A 12,901-nucleotide genomic window follows, 5' to 3' on the forward strand; every position below is an offset into this window, starting at 1 on the left:
TGTGTGTGTGTGTACACACACACACACACTTAGTTAATAAATTAGCATCATTAGCTAATTTATTAACAACAATAAAAAAATGTTACTGTTTGTATAGTAATTTGTTAATTTAAAAATGTTATAATTTATGAGTGTGCTTAATGAGTACTAGACAAAATTGTTTGTATTTTATCAGTACTTGAGATTGTTTGATTTTATGATTATTTTTTTAAGGCCAAGGAGGCAATTTTTTTTCATATTGTGGTTGCACCCTCTTTTAACTCTAAAATGCAAGCAAAATGCTAGACTTGACAAACAAGGCTGCTGCACAGAGAAACAAGTTATTTATATTGTTCAATGACCATATAATTTATCACTTTTTAAAAAAAGCTTATAACTACTGTTAATTGATTATCAAATGCTAATTGTATTATTTTACAGATAATATCCCCTAGCGAAGAGGCTATACAAATTGCAAAGCTATTTAACTCAAATGAAATAGAAAACCTGGCAGTGCAGAAAAGTGCTTTACAAGAAGGTATTATTATTTATTTTGTTATTTTTATAAACAAAAAAACTTTTTCTACACAGACATTTTATTGTTTTTCAAGTGTGAAGCACTTAATTTTTTAACAAAATTAATTGATATTACATAAATTGACATGTTTCATAAATGATTCTTAAATTTTTTCAAAATTATTTTTATTTTATGTACTACTTTATATTAGGTTTTAATTTTTAATTTATTTTACTCTATACTATTTACTTTGTATTAATTTCATTTAACATTATTAAAACATTTCTGCGTATTATGCAAAACAGCTGTTAAAACAGTATTCAAACCTGAGAGTTTTAAGTTTTAAAATGTTCATAAAGTTTTTAAAATGAGCAATGCTTCTTCAACTAATTTGTAATATATAAAATATTTCATTATATTCAACCAACAGCCTGTAAGATACAATTTTAGATTTTCCTGATTTTTACTTTTTGCCATAAACAGTCCGCGCCAAACAAATAGCACATGCAATAATTTTTGTTTCAAACATGTAAAAAACAAAAAATTAATAAAATGAAAAATACCTTACTTCATAATAACTTGAATGCAATGCTTAGTCATGGAGGAAATGAGTGTTTCAAGCAAAGATGAAAGGGAATTTCATTCCATTCCATCTGAATGGCCATTTTCATTTGTGACGTTACTGAATTGTTTTCCACTTGCATACATGTGACCAGATAAGTAACCTCAAATATTTTAAATTGGATTCAAGTTGGGTGACAGCACTCGATGATCAAACAACTGGATGTCATGTTCCGTTACAAATTCCATTACAGTCTTTACCCTATGTATCGATGTGTTATCTTGCATAAAGACAAAAGTATGTCCATAGTTGGCATGCCCATATGACATTAATTAATCGAAGAGTGTAACAATATAGTCTTCAGCTGTTTCTTTCCCTTCTAAGAACTTCAATTCAGATAATCCAGCCTTGGAAAATGCACTCCAAATCATGACATTATCACCACTATTTTGTCTGGACCAAAAGTTTCGTGCTCTTTCTGTAAGTCATGCCAATAATATTGATATCCGTATGGACCATCAAGATTAAATTTCTTCTTATCAGACCAATTAATTGAGCCCCAATCAGGTGGAAAAGACAAATGTTTGTATGCATATGCCATACGTTTTTCCAGGTGTCGTTTCTGCATCTCCGGCTTTGACATATGCTTCTTATACCTCAGATGTTTGGCTTCATGTAACGCTTTTTGTATCATATGCAATGACACATTAATATTTAACTGAGCGTGTATTGATTGGGCAGTACGGCTGGTAAAGCCACTTGAAGCATGTGGCGTTTGTAACGCTTGGTTAATTTTGAAACATTTTGGTTGGATTTAGTTTTCAAATATGTATCAGGATCCTTCAAAATCTTCTCAATCATTTTCCGACTTTGCTGTATATATTTCAATATCTCAGATGTTGATACATTGGCTGATTAGTTCACATATGTACGCCCTTTGGTCTATGTTAATATATGTATCGCTAACCTAGCGTTAGCCATTCATTTGTTGCAGTCAAATGTTAAGTGACTGACGTGCTATCTGTTTGTCACCAGAAAATATCATATAGTCTACCGTATTTTGAGCGGGAAAACATTTGGTGCCAAAAACGCTGTTTCTTATTACTTCTCTGATAATGACTATTTTTAGATATTTTAATATTTAAAACAGTATACAGGGTGGCGAGCGGTCCTTGAAAACCTGGAAATGTCCTGGAATTTGATAGATCCTGGAAAAGTCCTTGAAAAACACCCTTTTTAGCAATAAAACCTGAAAATCCTTGAACTTTTTTCTGAAATAGTTCGGTATTTAGTTATCATGTTTTAATCTTTTACAGAAATATTGTTAATATTGCGTAGATTTCTTCTGAATCTATTGTATTTTCTGAAATGCAAAAAAAATTTTCTTAACTGTTACTGTCAGTATTATTAACATCTAGTAATTATTTAAAAAATGTAATATATAACTAATATAATGCCTAAGGCAAAGAACCGCCATTTTCATACAGGATAGCTATACAATAAAAAGTATTCTTCTTGGGTAAAATCTGGTTACCAAGGCAGAAATAATATGGAGCTTGAATGTAGTTATGTCACATTTTTCTTTAAAATTGTGCTTAAATATAAATGAAATATTCAAATTCATATACTCTGACAGCACAATAGCATCAAAGTTTGCATTAAGCAAAACAAAATTTGGTTACCTTATTAATTTTGGATTAGCACCATACTATCGAGACCAGAGTATAACCTATCTCTGTTTTGTCTTACGATGAGAGTATGAGTGTTATCTTCAAAAATGAATAAATGGATTTCCGAGTTAGATACTGGAATTTAAGTTCTGGTGTTGTAAAAGCTAGATAATATTGACTCAAAATTCACAAAATTTATTTGACAAATTCATCATTGAAGCAACAGAGGTGTGTGATCTTAGAAAACTAATTCAAGTATCAATGGATGGTCCTAATGTTAATTAGGAGGTTTTAAAAATGTTAAATAAATATAGACAGGAAAAAGAATATATATATACATACATACATACATACATACACACATAAATTAAAAGTAATTAAATAAATTTTTTTATTATTATGTTGCAGTGTTTGTTCAACTCGCTGGATAGAAGATGAATCTGTGGCTTCTAGAGGAATTGCTGTATGGTCAAACATGATAAAAATTATAAAATATTATGAATCAGTGTGCAAATGCAGACATCCCAAAATGTGGCATTTTTATTGAACGGTTTAGAAAATATGTTACAAAATTTGATGAAAATGATTCTCAAACAAAACATTTTAAAAGAAGCTGCAACAGCATAAGGTTTACCAAAGATTGAAGTAGAGAAATCAAATAACCAACAAGAAGTAGACCAAATTGACCTAGGAGCAGCACTGAAATGCTAAGTTCTTTACATTGTTAACCAGAAAAGAAATTAGAATTTAAGAAAAAATGTTGGTAGATTATAATAATGAAGGATACACATTTAAGTTTTCTTTAGAGAGGAATGCTTCATTTTTGTCTCCAAATGCAATGGTTTAAAACAAGAAAGTATTCACTCTGAAATTCAAAGGTCTTGCTGAGAGATTAAGTGCATTAAAATGGCTTTCAACTGATTATGCAGATGATGCAAAACAACAATTTGATGAATTTTTTGGTACAAAATGTGTTCGATTTAGAAATGATAATAAATAAATTTGAGTCCTTTAATGAGTTAACTGATTCTCTTTATAAATTTCTTTGTGTCTATTTGCACATAACTTAAAAAAGTATTCAGCATAGTGGAAAGTCTGTGCTATCGTTTTTGTTTTATCTCATAGCCAATATGCAATAGAATGAGGATTTAGTGTTATCAAGCAGTTGTTAGTAGAAAATCTACAAGAAAGTCTTGTAGATTTTTTTGTAGATTTTCTACTAACAACAAAGATTGTCTTGTTTCCCAAAGAATAGTTTATGACCACATCTGTTCTCATGACATTGTAATTCATCAGTATGAGCTTCCTAGTGATCTTTTAAAAAGCTGAAGGTTAGCATAAAATAGGTATAATTCAGTGTTGAAGGAAAATAAGGATCAGTTAAAGGTAGACGAAGTAAGCTAGAAGCTTTTTGATGAAGGTTGATAAAGAATTTGTAATTATAAAGAAGCAAAAAGAAAACTTTGCAAAATCCACCAATCAACTCGTCAGCATCAGTTAAAACTGGTGCTGACAAGTTGATTGAAAAGAGAAAGGGCATCATTAGAAGATCCGCCCCAGATATGGCAACAGTATTCTATACAAGGCCGGATTTGAGATTTATAGAGATAGAGAATAGAATCCAGAGTAAGAAAGTGGCGAGCTCGATAAAGAGATGCAACCTTAGCAGATGCTAATTTTGCAACCGATTTGATATATGGTTTCCAAGAAAGATTGGAAGTAAGAGTTAATCCTAGAAGATGAAGAGTAGGTGACTCATCGAGTACATCACCGTTCATAAATATAGGAAGATCTAACTTATTGCAATAACGATTGGCTGAATAAAATTGAGTTTTATCTGAATTAAAGTTCACCAGCCACTGTGAGCCCCATGCTGTAGCAGAAGTGAGATCCTTTTCAAGCTTAAATGCCCCCTCCAAGCAATCAGAGGGTGTTGGTTTCTTATCACGACAAGAATAAATGGTAGTATCATCAGCAAACAATGCCACCTTAGATGTGAGAATATCTTGAAGATCGTTAATGTAAATTAAAAAGAGTATAGGGCCAAGGATAGAACCTTGAGGAACCCCTGAAGTTACAGAATAAAAAGAAGAGTGTTGTCCATCGAGGACAACTTTTATGCTACGATTGGAAAGGAAGGATTCAATGATCTTAAAGATGTTGCCGGATACACCATAAGAAGAAAGCTTATGGAGAAGACCAGCATGCCAAACTTTATCAAACGCTTTTGAAATGTCAAGAGCGATGGCCTTAACCTCTCCACCTTCATCTAATGCATGATAAAACCTGTCAGTTATTACTGTTAGCAAATCAGCTGTAGAACGAGAAGATCGAAATCCATATTGATGGTCAGAAAGTAAGTTATTTGATTCAAGATGAGAAATTAAGTGTTTGTTAATTAAAGATTCAAAAACCTTGCTTATGATAAGAAGAAGACTTATGAGACGGTAGCTAGATGAATCAGATCGCTCCCCAGAATTTTTGAAGATAGGGATAACAGATGCGGCTTTCCAGCAGGCTAGAAAACAAGACTCTGATAAGCACTTGTTGAATAGTTTTGAGAGTATAGACGACAGCTCCAGAGAACACTTTTGCAAAACAATAACAGGTATTTTGTCTGGGCCACAAGCTTTAGAAGAGTCTAGGCAGGAAATCACTTTAGATACAGATGCTGGAGTGATATGAATGTCAAGCAATGGATCAACCTGTTTGTTGGCAATATCAGGTAGAACGCAATTAGTGGAATCAAGAGATGATATTGATAAAAAGTTTTTAGCAAACAGTTCGGCTTTGTCTTTAGGTGAGGTGACAAAGTCTGAATCATACAAGAGAGGTGGAATTATAGATTTGCCCTTATTATTGATATTATTAAAGATTCTCCAGAAGTCACGAGAGCCTAATTTTTGAGATGAGATACGAGATGCGAGGGCTTGGTCAATATGATCAGAAATAACATCAAAAAGAGTGCAGTCTTGAGATGAAGGAGAGTGATATAGAACAAAGAGAAAGGCAATAGAGTGAAGTGGTGCTAAACGAAAGCACATGAAAGAATAGTCTGTGGATTCAAACCTAGTTTCACGACAAACAGGTGAATTCTTACGAATGTAAATGCCCAGGCCAAGCATGTGACTATTGGAGTCTTTACGAATCAGAGGAAGATAACCATCAACACTAAGATCACAAGATGAGACAGCCGAACTCAAATTAGTCTCACAAAGAGCAAGTAGGTCTGGTGAACTTTGCAAGAGATAAGACTCAACAGAAGAAAAGTTACTTTGATGACCACGAATATTAGTGAATGATAGGTTTAGAGAACTTGGTAATGATGATGGTTTTTTGTGTTTTATAGTTTTTGGTACTTTATTCATTTTTAAATTAGATTGAAGAACTTGACTCAAAGCATAGATAGTACTCAGAACACTGTTTAATAGCCCAAGTAATTGCCTCATTACTACTAATAAACCCTAAGCCGTAACAAAAGGCTCCAAATGTGGCCTCCGCAATGCACACCAAAAGTACAAACAGGGACACCATCCATGCGCAACATGGCACTGTTAATACTTTGATATTTTTCAGCTGTTGATGGAATCAGCCTCTCTGAGAGCTACCACAGAGTTCGGGAAACCTGACTACCAGCCGGCCTCAGAACCATAAAACTGAGTTTTAGAGCTGTACCCTCATTAGGAGATAATAGAATGAGTTGCCTAATCATAAAAACAGTGACACAAGCAAACCCATGCATTTAGTCAAGAAGATCCAGCATTCAACATCCTAAACTGGAAACAATGTATTAAAAATACATCTGCGCCAGCCTAATAGATGAAGAAGGGGTGCGAGGCTGGTCAACAGATAGAATCTGTTTACCCCTTAAGTCTTTGCCTAGGAGGCCTTCTACAATACAGTAGCTGGGTGCATTTAACATCTGCCCAAGATAAGTATTTTTATCGAGACACCATATCTAGCCTTTACTCAACCAAGAGCCCTAAGGCAGGGGTGTTTTAAATCGGAGTTGGCATCTCCTAGCCTTTGCCTAAAAAGGTGTATCCTATAAGACAGCAGGACATGAAGCAGATTGTACTGGGTTACATGTTACCAGTAGCAGGATAACCTGATCTGACATATACACACATATATATATATATATATATATATATATATATATATATATATATATATATATATATATATATATATATATATATATATATATATATACATACATACATACATACAATGTAAAATATTTTTAACTTGTACCATACTATATATGACTATATTACAACATATATTTACATTTATATATAAAACATATTTTGTTTTTTCTGGTCGAGAAAAGATCAATATATCCTTGAAAAACCCCAAATTATCCTTTTAAAGTCCTGGAAATCTCCTGGAATTTTAAGTTAGCTTTTGGCTGGCCACCCTGGTATAAAACGAATAAAGTATATTGTATTCATAGTGTGTGCTATTTGTTTGGCGTGGACTGTACATTATTTAAAAAGGTTAGATTGGCAGTTATAGACTTCTAAATATATAATAATAAAAAAATTATAATTAGTAATAGTTTAAAACCTAATATCTATAACTTACAACATATAGAGACTATTTCAGTATTTTCAGTATATCTAAAGATTGATTTCTTGCAACATTATTAGTTGTTTCATTTCTGCCCAGATAAATCTGCAAAACCTATAGAATTTTTGTTGTTACTCTATGCCTCTGTTTGTCTTAAATTCTATACAAATTAAGACTCCTGGAACTTTAACCATTATAAAATGATCAAAGCTTTTGAGTATATTATGTAACACATGGATTATTCGAATTTTGGATTATGCAATTGGACTTTTGGTTTGACTGTGTTTAATGCCCAATCGAATTAAAGATGATTAAAAAATAATATTTTACTCAAAAACAACATATTAAATAATTTATAAATAAATGGATCTGTAAAATGCCTTTCTTAACTTCATAACTCTTGCAGTCTTTGTCATGTTTAATTAATAAACGTTGAAACTTCAACATAAATTGAAAGGTATAGTTTTTTTTAAATTATGTTCAAAGTTTTGTAGACTTCCTTTTTTTAGTGTTATAAATGTGTCCTTTTAGTCTTTTAATTTTTAGTGTTATCTATTCAGCTTTTGAGTTATTTTTTAAGCTATCAAAATATTTTTAATACGCAAAAACTAATCGAGTCAGACAAAAAACTAATTTCATTAAATGTTAAACTTTTACAGCTGCCTTTTTTAATGTCGTTTCTGTCTCACTTTGTGCCATAAAAATATTGTATTGCTTTTTTTAATGGGGAGAGTAATTTTAATGGATGAGCTTAAATATTTGACCGGAAATAATATTTTATATAGTGATATAATTACATAAATTTTTCAGCTGCGTTATAAGATCTTATACCTTGTAAAGGTTAATACCAATACCATCATTACAAAATAGTTGAAGCTATTTAGTCTCAATTTTAAAATATAAGTATAAGGTGTTTTTAGTAAAAAAATTATCTTACAAATAGTTCTACAAAGTATATATATATATATATATATATATATATATATATATATATATATATATATATATATATATATATATATATATATATAACTTCCGCATCACCCGATAACTTCCGCATCACCTGTTATATATATATATATATATATATATATATATATATATATATATATATATATATATATATATATATATATATATTATATATATAACAGGTGATGCGGAAGTTATCGGACAAAATAAAAACGGCAATAACTTATTTATAAATAAAAAAACAAACTACTATTATATATTTTTTAAATAAAGCATTTATCTTTCAATAAAAATATATTATTTTTTATATGAAAAAACACCACCATCTGCAATTGATCTCAATTTTGCTCTGACGCCTTTCATATGCGACTGTAAAAAGTTTAAATCAATTTCTTGTAGTTTTAGTTTAATGCAATCAATCAAAACTTGCTCTGTTGAAGCTTGCCAATCTCCTTTGTAAACCTTCTGTGCCAAATGTCCCCAAAAATTTTTGTGCTTGAGGCACATTTGGGGGATTGGACTCTTTATCAACGTAATAGACATATTGGTCCATCCAATTTAGAGAATCTTTAGAATAATGAGAACTTGCTAAATCTAGCCAAAATAAATAGTTAAAGTCTCCATGATACTTGTGAATAAGTGGAAGAAGTCGTTTTTCTAAACATTCATTAATATAGATTGATGAATTGATCGTTACAGCCTTTGGAAGTGCAACACAATGGCTCGGACATACCACAGTCAGATATGGCTATTCACATTAATAATTTTTGTGGAAATTTCTCTTTTCCTATAAAACGAACACTTTCTGGGCATGTCTTTTTGTTGTTTGTGTAGTATCCAGAATTTCCAGGCATGTTGTCCCCTGCAAAACAAAAGTTTTTTCGTCATCGATGACTAGAAGCGATTTTGTGTTATAGAATTGGTTAACTAGTTTCCTGTTTCTTTTCTTTGCCTTTATTTGTTGTTCTATAGTGTATTTTGGAGTCTTTTCACGCTTTCTATACTTAATATTCATTTTTTTTAACTGAGGATTTCGATTGATTTACACCGAATTTAATAACTATTTTTCTCTGACTGACATCTTTTCGATTGTTGACAAGTCTTGTTAATTCGGCTTTCTTTTCTCTAGTCCAGGATATCGGACGACCAGGGTGCTTTCTATCAGAAAACGATTGAACAGTTTCAAGTCTTTTTAGGTTATCATATATTGTACTTCGAGCAAATCCTTCCTTTTCAAAATGATTTACGATTTATTTATTTTTTATATTAGGTTTATTTACAAACAAAATTTTTAGTCGCTTTCGAAAAGATTCTCATTCAGCTGCATTTAACCTCATTTTAAATAATTGTGTTTCAAATAATAAAGTTGATATTTTATAGAATGTTTATGCCTACGCATAAAACCACAAAAACTAATTATTATGCTCAAATAATGAAATTAGGATTTGTCGGATAACTTCTGCATCACCCTTTATATATTTATATATATATATATATATATATATATATATATATGTGTGTGTGTGTATGTATATATGACCTATATATATATAGATATATTTATATATACATATATATATATACATATATATATATATATATACATACATACATACATATATATATATATATGTATGTATATATATATATAAGTATATATATATACATACATACATACATATATATATATATATATATATATATATATATATATATATATATATATATATTTATATATATATATAGGTCGATCTACCATAGTTGTGAGTGAAAATGGTTCTTTATGTTGTGTTGCTGTGGAGGAGCAATCTTCAATTGAGCTTCAAAATAAAAAAAGCTTTAGTAAAGTCATGTTACAATCTTCTGAACAGCAACCTTTTGAAGAACGTTTAAGAGTTGCACATAAAGATATATCACGCATTAACTTTGAGGAATTTGATGGAAGTGAAGAAGAAGATGAGCTAGAAGAACAAGACGAAGAAGAAGAAGAAGAAATTCAGGTATTAAATTTTTCAAAAATTTTTGTTTGAGTAATTGGGAGGTTTCAAATTTTATAACTTTGAGAGTTGGGGCAGAGGACAATCACAGCTTTGTAACTGCCATCTAAAATTTATTAGTGTTAACAGTTAAAATGCCTATTTTAAATGTTTGAAAAAATAGACAGCATTATGTGCATTTAAAATCAACTGAAACCAATAATGCTTATCACTTGATCAAGAGGTTCTAAGTTTTTCTTAAATAAAAAATCAATACAAAAACTTTTGGTGTTAATTGGTTTTCTAGTGACTGATCTGATCACAAGGTGAAGTTTACCTTGAATCTTGTGCTTTGCTTGAAGGTGGTAGATAAGGCTTTTTGTTTGAGAACTGCTAGATAAATTTTGCGTTTTATACTATTTTCTGTTTTACTATACAATAAGTATTTCTAAACATGTGATTTTTTTTGAAAACTGACATTTTCCAAGTCAGCTATTTTCAAAATGTTATTAATTGTATGACAAACACTAGTTATATGTAAATTATGTAAATGTTAAAAAATAGTTATTTTAGTTAAAAATTAGTTATACTGTTAAACTATGTTGTTAATAAATAATGAACTTTGATGCATAAGAATTCATTTACAGAATGAAAATCTCAATTTAGTTTTGTTAACATTAAATTAATATTTTTTTAGAAGGCATAGCATGGAAAGATTTCAACTCTATTTTAATTTTCCAGCCAATTTGACTAGTCTTGTGTTCATTATCATCTTACTCAGTCTCTTTAATTATATCATATTCTATTCATATTCAGTCTCCTTACTTTTTCGCTGATTAGAAATGCCACCCTCAATGGATGGTTGAAGAGCAATTCTTTTAATATAGTTTACATCAAGCAATACATACTCTTTTCCAATACTTTGACTAGTTAAGGTAGGCTTGTGAGCTATGCTAATTAGTTCTGTGGCAGAATGCATTCTTTCATTTCTTGAACTCCGTTGCTAGAATGATGAAGGCTAGTGTTTCAATAATAAGAAATTCAATAATTGGTCTGCGCACTACTGTGATACACATCTTACTTTGTCTATGAATGGCAAAGCACTTTTCATGTTCATCAAGGGCAATGAATTTATAACGACTATGTGTCGTTTAGCAGAAATAAGATTTTATTTACTTTTCAGTAAAAAAAATTCAAGTTTAACATCTTAAATATTTTTTAACCGAAACAAATTTAGTATTAATTATAATAAATATTAATTATAATTAGTACTAATTATAATTATTAATTATAATATAAGTATTAATTATAATATAAGTATTAATTATAATTAGTATTAATAATTAGTATTAATAAAATTAGTATTAATAAAAAATATGTTCATTTTAATTGTTTTTTAATTTGCCTTTTTAAGTACGGGTTTTTCAGGGATAAAAAAAAAACAGGGTTTTAATTAAATCTTTATATTACATGAAATAATTTTTAAATCTCATCAATTTTTTTGCATATTATCAAATAAATGATGTATTTTGTAAATTAAAAACCAAGAATAGAGAAAAAAATGTTTGGATCATTGTTTTTGTGCATCCTTAAAAATTGATTGATTGAACTATCATAGTACAGAGGTAGCCAGTTTTTTATTTGTTATAAATTTCTGCAATAAATTGACTTTTTATAAGTGAAATAATATTCTGGCTGCCTCTGTAGTAACATGGTATAAAATAATTTTACAATAAATCTTGTTTTTACTTGACTTTTTTAAAAAAAAAATTATTTTTATTTTTATTATAAGGCTTAAGCTGAAATAACAAATTGTTTTTTTATATATATATATAGATTCGAGAGTTTGACTGTTATAAAGATGGAACTTTTAAAATGGAAGATGTTGAGCTTACAGCAGCAACAGATAATCTACTTGCTGATTTACAACAACAAGATGATTATAATATGAGATTTGAACTATAGATTAGTTCATTTACGAAATCGATTTTTAATATAAGATATATACTATGCCTTCGATAGGCGATATTTTTTCTGCAGCAATAAACTTCTTTCATGAAATTTTGATATATGCGTGTGTCACGTAATTGTATATACGTTAATACAAATATATATTAAATATATATTTATTTTTCCATTTTTATTTAATTTTTTATTTTTTTATAATGCAAATCCAAACTGCTGGCAAGGTTCTGAGTAAAAAATGTTTAACGGATTGCATTTTTAAAACCATCGCATCATGAGTATATAGAATCCTAATTTATAAGAATTTTATGGCTTGGACACAGATCCTTTGTTAAGCTAATGTTAGCTGTTGTTGCTAACGTTAGCTCCTATAAAGTTTGTAGTTGAAATTGATGAAGGAAATCTATATAAAAAGAAATCTATCAATTAATAGCATTAAAATTATCATAATTTAAGTGCAGATCACGTTTTCAGATTACAGGTTACTCACTGTCCTCATCTTGAGCACTTTAAGTGGTTTGTCTGCTTAGTAAAATAACTTGTTTTGATAATAATGATAGAGAATTCGGAACAACATTTAACATTTAAATTTGCATAGACACAAGTTGTTTTTTGTTTGTGTACTTTTCTTTTTTTTAAAGCATCTTTACTACCAACAAAGCTGCAAACAATCCCTATTAGAGTT

The 12,901-nt window shown here is 29.7% G+C and overlaps 1 protein-coding gene across 2 annotated transcripts in view; it reads left to right on the plus strand.

Annotated features, from left to right (window-relative positions):
• LOC136071955 (uncharacterized) overlaps window positions 1–12,378 on the plus strand; it is a 42,216-nt gene extending 29,838 nt beyond the window's left edge. For both annotated transcript variants that reach the window (XM_065797908.1, XM_065797909.1), the window contains exons 9-11: window positions 421–517; window positions 10,022–10,275; window positions 12,088–12,378. In XM_065797908.1, coding sequence (XP_065653980.1) covers window positions 421–517; window positions 10,022–10,275; window positions 12,088–12,216 — 480 coding nt within the window. In that variant the 3' untranslated portion in view covers window positions 12,217–12,378. The remainder of the gene's footprint in view (window positions 1–420; window positions 518–10,021; window positions 10,276–12,087) is intronic.
• The last annotated feature ends 523 nt before the right edge of the window (window positions 12,379–12,901 follow it).

This window comes from Hydra vulgaris, chromosome 05, assembly GCF_038396675.1.
Source record: "Hydra vulgaris chromosome 05, alternate assembly HydraT2T_AEP".
Classification (NCBI taxonomy): domain Eukaryota; kingdom Metazoa; phylum Cnidaria; class Hydrozoa; order Anthoathecata; family Hydridae; genus Hydra; species Hydra vulgaris.